We start from the raw sequence: 17,565 nt of genomic DNA, 5'->3' as shown, positions 1-17,565 counted from the left end.
AGTGAACCCTAGGCAGAGAAACTCCTAAATCCATTAATCATCTCAGAGTAAATAGGAGAATTAGCTGAAGGAGGTGTACTTGTTCAGGACGACTAATCTTACTCTACTTATGTATCTCCAAGCTATTGCATGTTTTAAGTTTTTGGTTATTTTTTCCTCTTTAGATTGACTTTTCTTTTTTCCCTTACAGCCTGTTTTGATACAGGTACAAAGCGGATTTAGGCCTGATAGGATTGCAAAGTGATGGCTGTGATCTGCTTCTACAGTTTGGGGCCTGATGCCTTGTCAGGGAGGTCTCAGCCAATAATACACAAGTATAAACAACGATGTCACGATGAATAACATATTTGCTATTATAACAGAAAACCAGGGTTTTAGATAGAGACAAGTTTGTCTCTATCCATGGATAATCCAAAGTTCATCAGTGAGGGCACTGACAGTTTACGGAGCTGATGTAGAAATACGTACTCTGTAACAAAAACCCGAGAAATAAACAGTACTACAGGAAAGGCCCAGGGGCACAAATCTTAAATACTTCATAAAAAAAAATGGAGAACTTGTTGGAAGTTTGCCAGAGTGGAAAGGATGTAAGGACATGAAGAGCTAAGATAAATACAATAAAAACATTCTAGCATGATGACATTCTAGTAAGCTTTGTTAAATACCTCATGCAAATGGTTGTGAAATTTGGCTTTATAAGATGATTCACAGAGCATTTAGGGAAATGCAGATATTATGAAGTATCTTGCTGGCAAACTGAAGAAATCCCTGGAGCATGTCTACTCTTCATAGAAGGAGAGTCTAGCAGCTGTTCAACAAAGAATTTAAGTAAAACAAAAATAGAATAGTTCAATCTTTCGGATGCCTTTAGAGTGCTTCTTTAGACGTGTTTATCTGGTTTGGTTTCGCATTGGGCTCGATAGTTCTGGGGTCTGCATAAAAACCATAAGTAAACCTCCGTTTTCATTTAAACTCACAGATCTTTTTCTTTTGGATAAAGGGATCAGAGAAGTTGTTACATTCAGGTTCACTAAATCCTATGTTCTCCTTCTGTAGATACTTTGAACAGAAGGTGTCACACTCAGACATGTTTTTTTCTGATATTATAAATTTACAGTATATAATAAATCTTCACTGACTTGGGCAGAGAAGAGTTTTTTCTCCCATCAAAAGCAGTGTTTCTAGGTTAGGTTAGAGAAAAGCCTAGGAAGTGAAGGAGAAAATTTAAGATGGAAAAAAAGGTGTAACTTCTAAGCATTAATACAATTATTACATGAAGGAAGTATTAAAAAAACAGAACACTTTCTCCTGCTGTCTTAAAAATAAGTAAGTGCTTAGGGATGATGGAGATGGAACCTGATGTGCCATTCAGTTTCCTTGGCCATGCATCTGTCAACTCAAGGCAGTGCTGCTTGACCATAGGTTTATATTCCCACAGAGGACTCAAAGAGCAATGCTGGGCTGAAATGCAGTTCTGCTGCCTTTTGCTCTGTCAAGGACAAATGTTTGCAACCTGAGCATCCTGTAAAGTTGTGGTTTGTTTTTCCTATTAGGTAGCAACTTGAAATGCATAATATGGGCTGAATGTTAAGAGTTTATGTTTTGAGAAATGTAATGTATCTGCTGGGAATGAAAGAGTAGCCTGCAGGTTTTCTGCATTGGTTAAGCTACAGAGACAAAAAAAAACAACTCACTAGTCTGTGTAAGTGTGGAGTAGTAGTGCATCTATACTAGCGACGTTTTATGAGTGAGACTACTATAGACTGACTAGAAAACAGTCTTTGAATATTAATTACTTAATATAAACAACATTTTCTGAAATGACTAATGAAAACTGCTAAGTATCTCAAGCCTCTGACAAGTCTTCTCCAGTGTCTGTGTTTGAATTTCCACTGCCTCTTCTCACTTTCTGCAGCCACGAAGGCTGAGCACCTTCTCACCTATTCAAAAACAGGGACATTTAAAATTAAGAAGTGTTTCACATTTTCAATTGCTGGTCTGTTTACAGTCTTAAGACACATATTATGCTAAAAATCTGTGGTTTTCCCTGGTGCAAGAGTGACATCAAGGAACAAATGCTCATAGGTTGAGTCTAGAAAAAGGAAAAAAAAATGTTGTTTTGAATACTAAGAGTAGCTTCACAACTGAAAACTGCAGGGAATGAAGTAGCAAATACTCAGTTGTGCACCCACAGGATTTAGTGGGTGTGGATTTGTGGTTTGTTACAGACAACGTTAGACCTCAGATGACCAGAATGATCCCTCTTGCTGCTGCAGCTGGCCAGTGATGCATCCCAAGCATCCCACAATATTTTGGTGTGTTTTTTTCCCACTAGCTAGACTGCAGGTGTTTCAAGTTGGACAGTGAGTAGTGTAAAGGAATGGAAAGTGAAAGGGAAAAGTGCTTGGGATATGTTTCTGCAGCTGGGCTGCTTGCAAAGAGTCAGATGTGCAATGGGAGGGCTCTGGCTGAAGTAGTATTGAAGACACGGTGGTCTTGCCTTGATCATCCAGACACTCCTTATACTTAAATTATGTTCCATGGTTAGAATTTTCCCACAGTCAGAGACATGCTGTTGTATGCCAGTAAAATTAGGATAGCTGTGTAGCTCTCCAACAGGGAAAGCTCTTAGACAAAATCTGATTTGTAAAGTAAGTAAGCAGAAAAATAAACAGAGCTTTTTTCGAGCTTTTCCTCGCTTCTGAGGCAGAGGTGTGTTTAAAGGACAGACTCCACAGATAAACCTTTCTTCCTTTGAAATTTGCTTCATATGGGATTCATTTGTTGAAAGGGGGGTAGCCCAGTGTTACAGAGTTCACCTCCTGTGAGTCAGTCTGAAGTCTAGCTACTACTTCTTGGCTACCTTTATATAGCATGCCTGTGTTTGTCATCACTCCTCTTCATTTTGTAATGCCAGGATGAATCATTTTAGGAATGTTTATATCAGTTTTATATGAAACCAGACAAGCTACAGCTTTCGATTTTACTGAGATTATGAAGTTCACATGTTCTTGTCAGTTGACAGGGTTTAAAAACCATTTTTTCCCCCCGGTGTGGGAGGGAAAATAGGTTGTTGTGTGTAGTTCTGTTTTTCTTCCAGTTCTGTTTCTTTTCCAAGTTTGCTGTCTTTTGTATGTTTCCCTTGATCTGTGCAAGCATTTCTCTTGAGTCTGGAGCAAGGATAGGCTGACGGAGCAGGGGTTGGCAGCATAGCTGGTTCCCCCTGGCAGACTGTCATAGACATGAAAGCAGATCAGGGACTTAGCAGTGTTTACAGTCCCTGTTAGATTATCTGCAAACTCCATATTACAATCATATAACGGCTATTTCAAAAAGTGTAAACCTCCTTTGAAGCAGTTTACCTTTATTTGAACAAATTCTGCAAACATCTTTATAGCTCTTGAAACTGGACAAGATGAGGTTTTTCTTTGCTCTTCCAGCTGTGGCATAGATCTTAGTAACTTTGGGAATAATGAAGGCCACCTGATACAGCACCAGGCAGAAGTTGGTGTTTGTTGTGTTGCATCAGTTTGAGAGCAGTATCTCCTGCACTGCTCAGCCTGTAGGTGAGTGTGCAACTGTACAGGAGCTTCTCATGTGCTTTATGTGCACAGTCACGTGGGGGTACAGAACTTGGATCTGCCTTTCCTTTTCCTTTTTTCTTTTAATGGATATTCTGCAGTGTAGTTCTTGTGTATCCATCACACCTTCCACGACAGAACTGTTATTAAAATAATTAACATCTCTTCACATTTCTTATGGACAAAGGTAGAGATGTACAGAAGAACTAGAAACTTTCAGGAATTAAGTTTGTATTTTCTTGATAGTTTGCTTTTGACTTAACTCCTCTCCCAACACCTCAAGGTGTAAAAGAATATTTTAAAATATTTCAGTAGTGTTTAGAATTACTGTTGTTTCAATAAGATGTGACCTCGTTCTGGATAGGATTCTTGACTGGTAATAGGTACCAGTGATATCTGGGTACAGGAAGCTGGAAACACAGATGCTGACAAGATAATTTTCACTTCCTATATGTTGTACTTTCATATGCTTAGATTTTCCATTGCTCATAAATGCCAGCAAATTTTTATATCAATATAAAGCACTGTGTAAAGCCTTACCACTGTGAGCTCACAGTAATCAGTTCCCTCACTTCATATTTGTATAAAAGCAAGGCATAGAGGAAAGTATGGAACTGCATTCATTCTATAAAACTTAAAAAATATATTTCAACTATATATTAATCTAGTACTGAGTTCAACATTAATTACTTACATTATTAAGTTATTAATTAAAAATACATCTATATTTTATTTCAGCGTCGACATAAATACCAGAGCTATAACCAATGGTAAGGGTAATTCAGTTACTGCTCCAGGGAGTGTTCCTAATTCCCTACGTGATAATTTGTGTTTCTACTATGATTAGCATTTAAAAAAAAAAAGGAAGAAAAAATTTAAATCTGTTTTCTGTCAAGCTATAGAGAAATCTATATTCCAGAAGTTCTGTGCCCAAAATACCAAAATTCTCATTGCTCAGAACGTGAAATGCATGCAAAAAATGGGGCGAAGATATATATTATAAACTTTCCCACTTGCAATTAGCAACTCTGTGAAAACCTACCAATTTTCCATGCTGAGAACATTGTTTTCTCCAGGGGTGTAACTATGCACAGCTCTATTAAATTTAGCAGAATTCCTTTGGTCTTCAGGTTTTTTGGAGGATGGCCAAATGCAAGCGAACAACCCGATTAGCAGAGACGTTCCTACCTGTGAGAGCTTTCACTTCTTGAAGATACAGATAGCTTGGGGTTAGAATAAGATTAACATAGCTTCACGTAATTACACCTATCTGCCACAGTTAATTTGTGTACTGTGGCATTTTAATCAAATGTGTGTATCAAATGAGGTTCATTACTGCTCTTCAAAGTGTAGAAAGAACGACTGAAAAATGTGTGACATTCTGTTTGATAATGTCCAGTGTCCCATCTTATTACAAGTTATTGATTTTCCTGTTTGGAAAACATTATTTAAGGAAAATAAATGGTGAGAATTATGTATTTTGGTTTTTACTTATTATTATGTCAGGACTGTCTAATCTTAACAATTTCCTCTTTGTCATTCTGTTGAGAAATAAGAGATAAACAAGGAAGTGAATGCAGCTTTTGCTTCAGTAAAGTTAATAGTCACTGGCTTCTGTCTTAGGCTTTCCAGATTAGAAGGAGAAGGGAAAAGCCAAACATAACTTGCCAAAACACATTTTAAAAGCAGTTTTACTGATTTTTTTTATTCACAACTGCAGAAAGGACATCATACATTGTTTAAGCATCTTGATATGCCCTTATTTGACCAATGCCCACATAAATATTTTCTTGATTTCCAATTCAGGAGGGCATTTCAGCTTGTGCTGGACTTTTACTGTACAGAACAAATAGATGTCAGTTTATGTGTGTGCATGAGCTGACTGTAATAAGAATCTTGAAGCAGTGTTAGCTGTGAGGTGTTTTAAAGATGAAATGTTGCATATTACAAATGAAGCTGTGTTGGGGGGGATCAGGTTGGGTTCTTCAAAAAGCAATAGTTTATGATCAGAGGGGGGTGGGCAAGGAACAGGCTACCCAGGGCAGTGTGCACAGCTCCAAGCTGCTGGAGCTCAAGGAGCATTTGGACAAGGTTTTCAGATACAGTGTTTGGATTATGGGTGATCCTGAATGGAGGGAAGAACTGCTCTTGATGATCTTTCTGAGTACTTTACATCTCAGGATATTCTATGATTCTATGAAATAAAAAGGAATAGGTGATCAGAGATTGAGGTATGTAAAATAGGCAATAGTATATTTCACATGTCTTTTGATGCTGACCCAAGAGTTGGACAAGGACAAGAGTTCACACCAGCTTAAACATGAACCAGCAATGTTTTCTTGCAGTTAAGAAGGTCAGCAGCCTCCTGAACTGTTAGGCAGATAAGTGACATTATCCTTCCACTCTACTCAGCACTCGTGAGTACATCTTGAGCTTCATTTCAAGTTCTGAGCTGCCCAGTATAAGAGAGACATAGACATGCTGGAGCACAAACACAAAAATGCTTAAGGGTCTGGAGCATCTCTTCTATAAGGAGAGGCTGAAAGAGTTGGGACTCTTCAGCCTGGAGGAGGCTTGGGAATCTTATCGATGGGCATAAATACCTGCTAGGGGGAAATTAAGATCAAAGCTGACTCTTCTCAGTTATATACAGTGACACGACAGTGGTCACAAACTGAAGTACTTCAGGTTCCATTTGAACAAAAGAAAAAAACACATCTACTGTGAGAGAGTATGAACACTGGCATGGGTTGCCTAGGGATACTGAGGAGTTTCCTCCTTGAAGACAAGCAAAACAAGACTGGGCATTGCTCTCACTGACTGCATGAGCAGAGGGAATGAGCTAAGCCAGATTTTGGAGATGCTTTCCAGTCTCAGCTATTCTTTGATTTCCTGATTCCATGAAGACAGTCCAATCTGTAAAGATACTTTTGTTGTACTTCATTACACTTGCACAGTTGTCTGTTGAGAATACATGAAAGTTAACCCACTTTTATCATTGAACTTTTCAAAATTCTGTCTGAATATTTTTCTTCAGCTTATGCAGAATTTTCACAGTCTAGAAAAAGCCACAGTTGGGAGACTTGCTGTCTTTCTGGAGATGAGAGGCATAAAATAAGTGGTTTTTTACAATAAATGCAAAAATAAAAATTTTCAAGTTCAAATTACAGTTTCAAAGCACTTAAGATGGAAGGATCCTCTGCAGATTATCGTCTGTATAACATACTGGTGCAAGGGCATTCCTCTGCAGTGGAAAAAGATAAATTCCTCCATTTCTGTGGGCTGCCTATTCCAATATTTAGCTGTTCTTCCAGTGAAGGATGTCTTTCTTACATCCAGAATGAATTTCTCCTGAAGCGGCTTTTCTCTTGTCCTGTAACCAGATGTGGTGGTAAAGTGAGCATCTCCATCGTCTTTATAGCTTTTTTTTAGATATTGGCAGATAATTATCATAAAATGACTTTAATTGGCCCTGCTGCCACCTCTTTTTTGATGCAGCCCAGCATACTGTCATCCTTTGGGGCTGCAGGCATGCGCTGCTGGCTCATGTTCAATTTCTTACCCATGAAGACCTTCTAAAAGACCTTCTCAAGTCCTTCTCAGCTGGGCTGCTTTTGAGGCTTTCTTCTTCCAGTCTGTACACACACCTGGAATCGTCTCAACTGAAGTGCAGCACCTTACTCTTGGCCTTTGACTCTTGTGATTCCACTTTTCAAGCCTGTCCAGGTCCTTATGGATTATACCCCTTCCTTCTGTTGTATCAACTGTACCACTCTGTCATCAGCAAACTTGCTGAGGGTGCATTCAATCTCACTGTCTGTGTCATTGATAAATATATTAAAGAGCACCTGTCCAAAGACTGGTGAGGGACATCACTCATCACTGGCCTTGGCTGGTCATGGAGCTGTTGACTGCAACCCTCCAACTGCAGCCATCCACCCAATTTTTATCCTTTGAATAGTCCACCCTTCAGTTCCATATCTCTCCAATTTGGAGATAAGGATGTGGTGTGGGACCATGTCAGAGGCCACTCTGATCACTCTGAACCTTCTTTTCTTTGTGGACTAAACGCATTTTCTTGGATCTCTCTTCATATGTCTGATTCTGTAACCAAATCATCTTGGTGGCTCTTTGCTGGACCATCTGCACTTTTTCTTCCTATTGCACGTGGGGAATTTAACACTGTATTGCCTGCATGATGGGTGTTTCTTCTGGTAAGGTTTAGTAGCATAATAAGATTTTTCTAGAACTCTCTGAGGAACCCTCATGTCTAGTTATAGGAATCAAAGTAGGCTTCCTGGAGGCTAAAGAGATGTAAATCTTTTTTTTTTATTATTTTTCAATGTAATGTAAAAAGGGATTTGTCCCAAGGTTAACATAAAGTATAATAGATTTGAACCTATTTCAGCTAGAGTCAAGGGTTGTTCAGCCACTAACTGTAATGGAATGAGGGAATAGCAGGCAGTTTTATAGATATCCTGAACTAGGATTTTTCATGGTTGTGCTAAGAAAACCAGTCAGTCTCCTGTGAAACACAGAGAACCGCAGGACAACCCAGAATGAAAAATCAGCTCTGCCAAAGGCTTTTACAGAAGTCCCCAGGAAAACAAATATTTTTGTAGATAGAATGCTTCTTTCTAGCTGAGAGAAAACACATCTATTTTTATGTTGAGAATTGCTCTTATATTTTTCTTCTGGAGGATTGTGCAAATTGCCATAGCAAACACAGACCTTGTTATACGACATTTGTCCGTGACCTTAATACTGCATTTTTGAAGGCTAAGACTTGCCTAAGTAAGTATCTGTATTAAATTTTTGTAGGAAAACTTGGAAGATGACAGTTAAGAAATCTTAGTAGTGATCAGTGCTCTTAAAAAAGAATGGTCTTCCTCTTCAGGAAGATTGAATGACTAGCAGGGACTTTTTAGTCCGTGTTCTAGGTTTTTGGCAAGATGCAGAGAATATTAAAATATTACCTACTTCTTTTCTGCTGTATAAGGAGGAATAGGAGTGGATCCTCAAGCCCTGAGGCCAGTGGTTTCCCGCTCCAGCCTTATCTCAGATTGATTTCATGCTGGAAATGGTTGAAAAAAGAGCCAAGAAGACTCCTCACAGGCTTGGTGGATGATTGAGGCTTCAGTGCTTGGACTATATCCTCGAGCCTCTTTTATTTATAATACAGATACGTTCCAGTGATTTCAACCTTCTCCTCAGTGTTTGTCTGTAGCAGGAGAAAGTAGAGACAGAAGTGTCACTGATCGGGTTTTGAATTCATGATGGACCTTAGATCAGTTGTTCACAGGCTCTGATGGAAAGATGTCAAAATTAGTAGTATCATCTGTCAAAGACAAACCAATAGTGTTGATTTATAGAAGGAAAGTAAAGAATCTTTGAGGAATAATGCTTATCCTGTTCATGTGTGAAATCATTCGGTGTCTCAGCAGAAGTTGTCCAGCCACTGAGTTTGAGCTCTCCCTGTGGCTGACAAGGAGTGGAACTGAGAAGGCTCCTCAGTCCTTTGACATGGCTTGACTGGAGGTTTCTAGATATCATGGTGTAAATAAGACTGTAAATAACAATTCCTTTGTTGATAGTTACATTTAAGTAGCCCTGAGGTGAGGTTATAAGTGTAAACTGAGAGTATAGAGGCTGCGAAGTGATTTTATTGTATGTCATGCACTCTGATGTTTTTCCTTTGCAGGCTCTAAGCTCTTCTGAAGGGCACCAAAATCTCAGTTTTAGTACAGAAGAAAGCAACAGTTGTATGAGAGTGATCAGCTTGAAATTATGAGCCCTGAAAAACCAGAAATCTCTAAATAGGAAGATGTTTCTTTAAATGCCTTGATTTTGGGATGATGGGGCAGTTCCTGATGTGGAATGATAAGGGCTGGCAGTAGGAGAAGTACTTCTGTAGTGCTGTGTTTTTGTTTGATACCATTGCTGAGTAATGCTTAGTGAAGTGGTTGCTCCAAATGGCACGTCCAGGCAAAAGCGACCCCACACTCTTCTGTAAACAATTGAGTGGAGGAACCATACTGGTGCTAGACCTGCTTTATAAAGGGAGTAGCTGCTGATGTGTCTCCTCAGGAATGACCTATTTACAACAAATTCTGTCTTAACAACTGTATTTTGAATGCATTTGTTTTTTTTACTTTCTCATTACATAGAATCGGTCCTTAATATATTTAATATTTTTAGTGCCCTACAGATACCAAAGCAACGTTTGGGGTCCACCTTAAAGTAGTAGGAGACTGGACAGGTACGTAGAAAAAAAAATTCCTTTCAGAGACCAATATCTTTACTCAAACTTTCTGCCTTCAGCACAGTTTTACCTTGATTGCAGCATATTCTTACCAGAGAACATTTATGCTTGTTTTCTCAATGATCTTCTTATTACATTCTTGATGGAACCTTTGCTTTATTGAGATGTGAATTTCTCCAGATAGCATGTTTCTCTAACTACTAACAGATGTTCTGATCACAATTTACTGATTTGCAGTCATCCTCAAGCTTCTGCCTCTTTTTCTTATTTTTTTTGGTAGCCTGCTGGCCCTGTACAATGCCTCTGTACATAGTAGAGACTGCAGAAATGCTGAAATGTGCAGCTCTCAGATAAGAGGATTTTAATGCCAGCGATTTGAATGGCTGCCAGGTCAATTAACACCCATGGAACAGTGAGATTACAGGTTGCTTTCATGTTCTTCCATGCTCTTCCATTGCTCTCTGAATGTCCTCTAGACCAAAGGTGTAAACCAAGATTCCCTGCAGAGAAAAATGTTAATTTCCTGCTCCCTATACAGTTGTATGCTCAAGTACTAGTTGTCATCATTGCTTGGCAGCTGACTTTCTTCTGCTTAGCATAGCATTTCCTTGTAAGGAAGATAAATAAACAACACCATCTTGTTCATTTCCTAAGAAGCAATGTTTTCTGTGTTAATTTGTTTTGGCTCATGTTTTTGTGGAATGGAGTCAAATAAACTAAACCCTAAAACGGATTAGACCGGTTCAGGGAAAATAAGTGCATCAGTGTCTGTTCAAGTTACTGGTCCAAGTGCGCACTCAGCTGTGGAAATGTCTGAAACTTTAATAGGAAAAGGTTAAGAGAGTAATGCCAGTTGTAAGTATAATGCATAATTACCCCAGTTTTCTGGCCTTTCTTAAAGCATAAGTTGTTGTCCAGACAGCGGCAGAGTATGGGCCTAACTGGTCTTCATTCATGCTGTTTTTGTGCACCCCTCCTACCTGGGCTGGGGCAGGACAGTAGGTACCCCAAATGGAGCAGAGAAGTGCTAGCTAAATGAGTTTTCCAAATGAAGTGGCATCTTTGAAGTCTCTCCCTCAGTGCTGTGAATTGCTCTTTAATAGTATTCAAATGTCTTTCTTCCAGCTCTGTATCTGTATTCTCCACTATGAAGCAGGTCTGCCTAAGTGGTGCTGTGGACACTGTCCTAAGTAGAACTCATGACACTGTTACAATACAGAGAGCATTTGTTGTAGTATAGCTACACAGGGATATCTCCCTGTGTCAAATGTGCTGGCACGAAGCACGCTGTTTACCCTGCATCTCTACCAAGCAGCCCTCTTCGCACTCATTCCCTTAAGCCCTCTGACAGTTAATGGTCTCTAATCTTCGGACTGTTTGAGGAGAATACTGAAGAAGTATTAAGACATTTGCCACATTCCTTATAATCTTTCTTAAGCATATTTTAATGGCTGCTCCCAGAAACGGGATATTGGGCTGGGAGAGTTTTTATGCAGCATTCTGTCATTTAAGCTCCTCTCACAACCTATTTCCTCAGCCTTTATCCTATTTATTCAGATTCTCTATGTATCACATTTTCACTTTCCTGACAGTTTATGCGTGATACCAAAGAGAGTTAGCAATTTATTTTAGAGATCTCAATTACAGGCTTAAAGGGATGCAAGAAGAGTGCAGATACAGTGTGAAATACAGAGAAGAACCAGTTCATTTGAGATGTTGCCTTCCTCACTGAGTTCAGTTTCTGCCACCTGCACCTGAAACACATACAGAAAGAACAATTGCCTGCCATTAGCTATAAGAACATGAGCTGGGGATGGATGCACAATGCTGGCAAATCAATTCTGCAAGTTATGTTTCAGGTCAACTCTCTGACACTGAGTCTCGTGTTTTGAAAATTGAATAGAATACCTTGTGGCCTTAGTGATTGTATTTTGTCAGCTGGGAAAGCAACTGTGTGTAAAGAGAAAAGATAAGGGGTAATAGAATTATCAGCTACTGGTGAGATGTTGCTGTTAATGCCAATTATCATCCATATCCCAATATATAAAACTGTAGATTACCAATAACTCGCAAGAAGTGGCTTCTGAAAAAAAGCAGTCCCTTTAGAATTATCTTTTCTTTCTGCACAGAAACAAGTATATAGTGGATTTTAAGGCAGTATATGTAATCATGTTCTTTTTAGAGCTGTGATTTGAATATCACAAATTGTTTTACAAAAGAAGCAGGGGAGAAAGAACAAATCTTCAGAAATTATATCTCTAAGACCTTTGCAAAGCTAAGAGTAATGCAGATCCCCTAAGCAATGTATTTTTTGCTTTATTGAAATCAAATGGAGGTGTCTGAACTTAGAACAGTCGAGAACCTGCACTTCTCAGAAGCACTGTGTATATTTCCAATATAAATCTGAGCTCTTTCATTTCTTGTCTGTGTTATGGTAGAGTTAGTAAATGTACTGTGTTTAGCATTCAAGTTTGTTACAGAAAATAGATATACACAGGCAGTAGAATTCCTGTAATGAGGTCTTAGATGCCTATGTAGATTTTTTCAAGTGAACTGCTTCTTTTGGCTTCCTTTGTAGACTTCTGGCCTATTGCTGTGTCTGTTTCAGGAGACAAACCAGGCCCCAAGCATGCCTTTTTACTCTTCATTGATTTTAAAGGAAGTCAAGTTCTGCATCTCTACTTTAGAGGTAGCTTAGTTAATTGAAGGGATCTTTAAAGGTCATCTAGTTCAACCGTCCTGCAATGAACAGGGACATCTGCAGCTTAACCAGGCTGCTCAGAGCCCCAGCCTGACCTTGAGTGTCTCCAGGGATGGGACATCCATCACCTCTCCCACCTCTCTGGGCAGCCCTGTACTTACTGTGTGTTTCCACTGGCTGATGTCAGTAATGGCAAATGTGAAGCCATGCAGCTTGGACTAGCTCTCATTTGGAGCTACACCAGCATATCTTACAGTGCAGCTGCCCAGGAGGTAGTGCTGGTGGGTGATGGCTTTAAACCTTGCAGATCACTGGTGTCTCTGCAAGGGTTTCTGTATGAATCCGTAATGAGATCTGTAGATGAGCTGGTTTTGCTATTAATGACCTGAACGCCTGTTCTGTTCTGCTTCTCTCATGTGTCTTTGGTCAGCTTTTTCTCAGTCAGCTTTGAGAGATTTGGTGTCTTAATATTTACAAAAGGATTTTAGGTTGTTTTTTCCTCGCTTGACGCCTAGTTTGTCCTAGCATTGTCAGCTGTCAGGGTGTCCTTCCTCGCCGCTGCATCAAGTGCCACTTGTTTAGTCTGAAAGCTGACATTCCATCTGGCACCTCTGGAGGGAAAAGGAGAGAACCCACAGAGCATGCTTGATGTGTCCAGCCTCTCAACGGCAGTGAAGAAAGCACAGCAATGCAAGACAATGTGTCTCATTTACTGGCCAGACTTCAGGGTGCTAGACAGAAAGTGGTACTGATGGTGTTGAAATGACAGACGTCTGAAGCCTCACAACGTGATTGTGTGGGAAACAAGCAGACAGCACTCAGAAGTGTTGAGGTGAACTGCATGTTTTAGGGCATCAGAACATTGCTGTTATGCTGCAGGCTGTTTCTGGTACAAATTGGGATGGGATTGTGTTTAAAACACTGCTGCTGTTCTGTGCTCTGCAGTAATTTTTATCTTGTAGTGAAATCCTCCTGCCTTTCAGGTGGTTATGATCTTGGAGAGTATTTGCAAAACCTATCCGCCATTCTGAGCAGCAAGGTACCAATTATGAAAGCCCTGTAAAGCACTTTAATATGACCCATTAAATCAGAGACTTCTATCCACTCAACTTAGTACACATTGTGGCAACAGGAGGTGCTGAGCTAGAATCGCAACAGATCTACGGGGGATGGTCCAAAAGTAATGCCTCCTATGTTATTATGTTGGCCCACAATGTCAGAGGTGGATGCTGGTAGTACAGCAGTAGGGGTTGACCCTTCAGTATTCCGCTACATTTTTTTGCTGAGTTGCAGATGGCAGCAGAGAAGCAGTCTGACAAAATCGCATCTGACATGGAAGTGTGTATGAAGCAAAGGTGTGTCGCTGAGTCCCTTCATGTGGAAAGAATGGCACCCATTGACATTCATGGATGCTTTCTCAGCATTTTTGGAAATCAAACAGGGGATGTGAGCACAGTGATGCTATGGATGGTGTGTTTCTGCAGTGGTGGTGGTGCTGTGAGAAATAAGTTACGCTCTGAATAGCCATGCACAGCTGTACTTCTGAACCTGTGTTTATAGTTTGTCATTCCATAAATGACAGTGACTATATTGAGAAATAGTGTTTCATAGCTGAGAATTTGCTCTGGGAAATAGTGCTGTTGTGCTCTTTGTATTTATTGTGGTTTTCATGGAAGTAAATAAGAAATGTTACTTTTGGAGAGACCTATGTATTTTAGTGTATTGATCTGCATTGCTGTAGAAAGCAATGTCTCACCAGGAAATACGGATGTTATCTTAATTCTTCCTGCTGGAGATGAGGATAGGCATGGACAGGAGGTCCTTGAGGTTGTGAATTCTTATCAGAGACTGTTACAGTCTTTTTTTTCTGGAAGATCCAGGTTTGGAGCAGGTAGTTTCAGGAAAAAAATATTACGCAGTTGAAAACAGCAGAACTCTTTTCCCAGAACATGGCAAATGAATGAAAACGTGGATCTTGTTTAAATATGCACTAAAACCTCAGATAGCAAGGAGTACACAAAGCAGAATTCTCATCTAGATCTCTAATTTCTTGAACAGGCTTAATTTGTAATGCAGTTGTTTGACCTGTTGGAGATGGACTAAGGGTTTTTTGACTGCCCTCCAGAAGACAATAAGCATGCCTTCAAAGTAGCTCTGAAGGAGGCATAATCTAAACTTTCTGGGCAGGGAGGGTTTGTCATATCTTTGCTGGTATCTTCATTACCTTCCTGAGACCTTGAAGCTCCTAATACAGAGAAGATCTGAAGCTCACTGCACATTGCTGCCCTTAGCTGGTGTAGGAGCTAGCAAAGGAATAGTATTTTTTTAGTAACGCAGGGAATAGTTTGGAAGATACTGAAATATTGTATCACTCTGTCAGTATCAGCTGTATTTGTAGCAGATCTTCTTTCACTGGAGAAGTGTGAAGAAGGAATAATATCCTAGTGACAAGGTGACACGAAGGAATAATATGACTACAGAGTCTGCCAGCAGGATGTGACAGGGTTGTCCTGGGGTCACTGTCATTGCTACTGAGTTTCTCTAAAGCTATCTAGTCAATTCTGATGAGCAGTTGCTCATCTCATTTCCTCTTACCTCCAGCTCTATTTGGTTTGGGCCTTTCTCATTCTGTAGTAACATGATTTTTGTTGTGTTTAGTTCTTCCATGGGATTCCAGGCAGGGTATAAAGGTGTTAATGTTGTGCTAGTGTTGATTGTTCCAGAAAGCTGAAGGCAGAGATGGTAGAGATGTTATTTTTTCCCTTACATTTTATGACTGCTGATTCTTATCTTCTCAGTGAATCTTACTTACACTTCTAAGGAAGATTTCAGAATTGAGTGCTAAAGAGGTTTAATTGTGTTTCTTTTACATAATTTGATATTAATAATAAAAGTAGTACTCTTACATTACCTGGCGGTTAAAATACCTTAACAATATAATTAGCCAAAGTGTGTTACAAAGAATACTAGTTCTATTCTTCAGTGCTATTAACATTCATTAATCTTTTTATTTATGCATGTAAACAGCTCATTAAAGGCAGGATTAGGAGAATGGAGAAAAAGGAAGATAACAGAGTCAGTTCACTGGCTGTGCTCTGAAAGCCCCTTTTCCCTGAGTGAAGAATTACTGCTGAAAGAACATGTCTGAAGTTTTGACTCCAGCTGTGGATTGTTGAACACTTGAACTGCAGCAGACTGAATACCAAACCCAGTATAACTTACATCGACTCTGATTTAAGCAATTTGTGAATTTTTTTCTCCACAAAGAAGAAAATCAAGTTTGTTAGGACAGAAGGTTGCCTTGAAGTCTCTGCAGTCCTTTCTTTATACACCTTGTTATGTGTAACTCCCTGTTAGTGAGCTCCTGCTCTGGAGCTCACTAACACATAACAACTGATAGGAACTAAATGAATATAGTAAAAACAGAAAAAAAACCAACCCACACTCCACCTTGAAAGTAGGGTTACAGGATAGGAAGGCTCCAGGAAATGCAGATGAGTGGGCTTCCATGCAGGTCTTTGCTACGGTAATCTGTGTTTCTATGCAGTGTTTGATTTGTTGAGAAGACAAAGTTGCTGCTCTGGAGTTGCCAGTTCTTTGGATTCATGCATATGAGGGTCCCATTCTTGTGGTAGTTTCTGTGCAGAGGATCAGATCTGCTTCAGGCACTTAATATGTGAAGTCTAGCTGGACTTCATGGTTCCTTTGTATGAGCACCTTTAACAGATTTGTAATGGTTTCCAAAGGAATGGTAGAGTTGACACAAAAATGCCAGCTCTTCATGCATGCCTGCACTACCCTGAGGCTGTAGCCCACTTGCTTGGATGCCTCTCAGGTTTTGCTGGGTAATGCCTTCCAGACCAACTTCTTGTTTTGTTCCCAGTTCAGTGAAGCTTCTCCTTCAGGGGCAGATGAAATATGCAAACACATTTCAGACTTGAAAATGGAAGTTATCACAATTGTTAGTTAAAATACCTTAAAATTAGATTGACGAGGTTTATTTCTGGCACCCTTTCCTAGCAGACTCTGAAAGTGCTGTAGTTAATTAGGAAAACAGTATTTCAAATTGGGAATGTCAAAGGAATAGAGTAACTGCTGTAGAAACTGCTGATGTCTATAAACTTCATGAGCAGAAGGGACAGTTACCTATATGTGCTCCCAGTTCCTGCATGACACTTTGGAATTTCATGATTAATTTCTATAGAGAAGCTAGCATAAGCCAGAAACAAAACTTGGGATTGAACTAGCACATTTTTCAGGTTCAGCCTTTGGATGTCTGTGGGATCTTTCTGTGCATGAAGTTCAACTCTGTGATGGTTCCCATGATTTACTGTTTTCATAAAATCACAGAATCATAGAATTGTTTGTATGGAAGGAACTTCAAAGACCATTTAGTTCCAGCTCCCTGCTGTGAGCTCCAAAACCTTGCACAAGATCTGGCTGCCCAGGCCTCCATCCAACCTGGCCTTGAACATTTCCTGGGATGGGGCATTCCAGTTTCTCTGGACAACCAGTGCCAGGTTTGCAGTCTCTCCACTTTTAACATTCCTTTGAAATACTGAATTGGAGTCACTGTTCAATAGCAGTGTCATCTCTGATGTGGGCTGTGAGGATGATGTGAAGTGTAGCACTATTACCATACAGATTGCCAACAGTGGTGATTGATGGCCCTCTCAGATGACTGTTTATCATGCTGTCTTGTATTGCTCCTTAATCTTTGGTCTCTCCTACCTGTCAGCTTATTTCTGCTAATGTCTTACCTAACAACTGGATGGGAAGAGAGAGGGTATTATCATGTTATCTGAATTTGTTCTGTGTTCAGTACAGAACCATGGTGGTGTGTTTAATAAAACTGACAATATTGCAAGCGATACCATGATCATATGATATGAGAGTTGCATTTTAATATTATTTAAATAGCAAATGCTGTACAGCTTCCTGTAGGCATGATAGTAATGCTCAAGTTCTGGTCAGGGATCCCATATCCTCTCTCCTCTCCTCTCCTCTCCTCTCCTCTCCTC

At 39.8% G+C, this 17,565-nt stretch overlaps 1 protein-coding gene across 5 annotated transcripts in view; it reads left to right on the top strand.

Moving 5' to 3' along the window:
- The window catches only part of NOX4 (NADPH oxidase 4), a 111,390-nt gene that overhangs the window by 36,681 nt on the left and 57,144 nt on the right, over positions 1-17,565 (top strand). For all 5 annotated transcript variants that reach the window (XR_006177307.1, XR_006177306.1, XR_006177308.1 and 2 more), the window contains one exon: positions 9,780-9,840. Coding sequence is in view for 1 of the 5 variants with exons in the window: in XM_042862490.1 (XP_042718424.1) it covers positions 9,780-9,840 (61 nt within the window). In the remaining 4 variants the exon portion in view is untranslated. The remainder of the gene's footprint in view (positions 1-9,779; positions 9,841-17,565) is intronic.

This window comes from Lagopus leucura, unplaced genomic scaffold, assembly GCF_019238085.1.
Source record: "Lagopus leucura isolate 7727_CA_CO unplaced genomic scaffold, USGS_WTPT01 Super-Scaffold_702, whole genome shotgun sequence".
In the NCBI taxonomy this organism is placed as follows: domain Eukaryota; kingdom Metazoa; phylum Chordata; class Aves; order Galliformes; family Phasianidae; genus Lagopus; species Lagopus leucura.
Note: the sequence above shows the minus strand (reverse complement) of the source record. Positions and strands in the feature narration are given on the sequence as shown.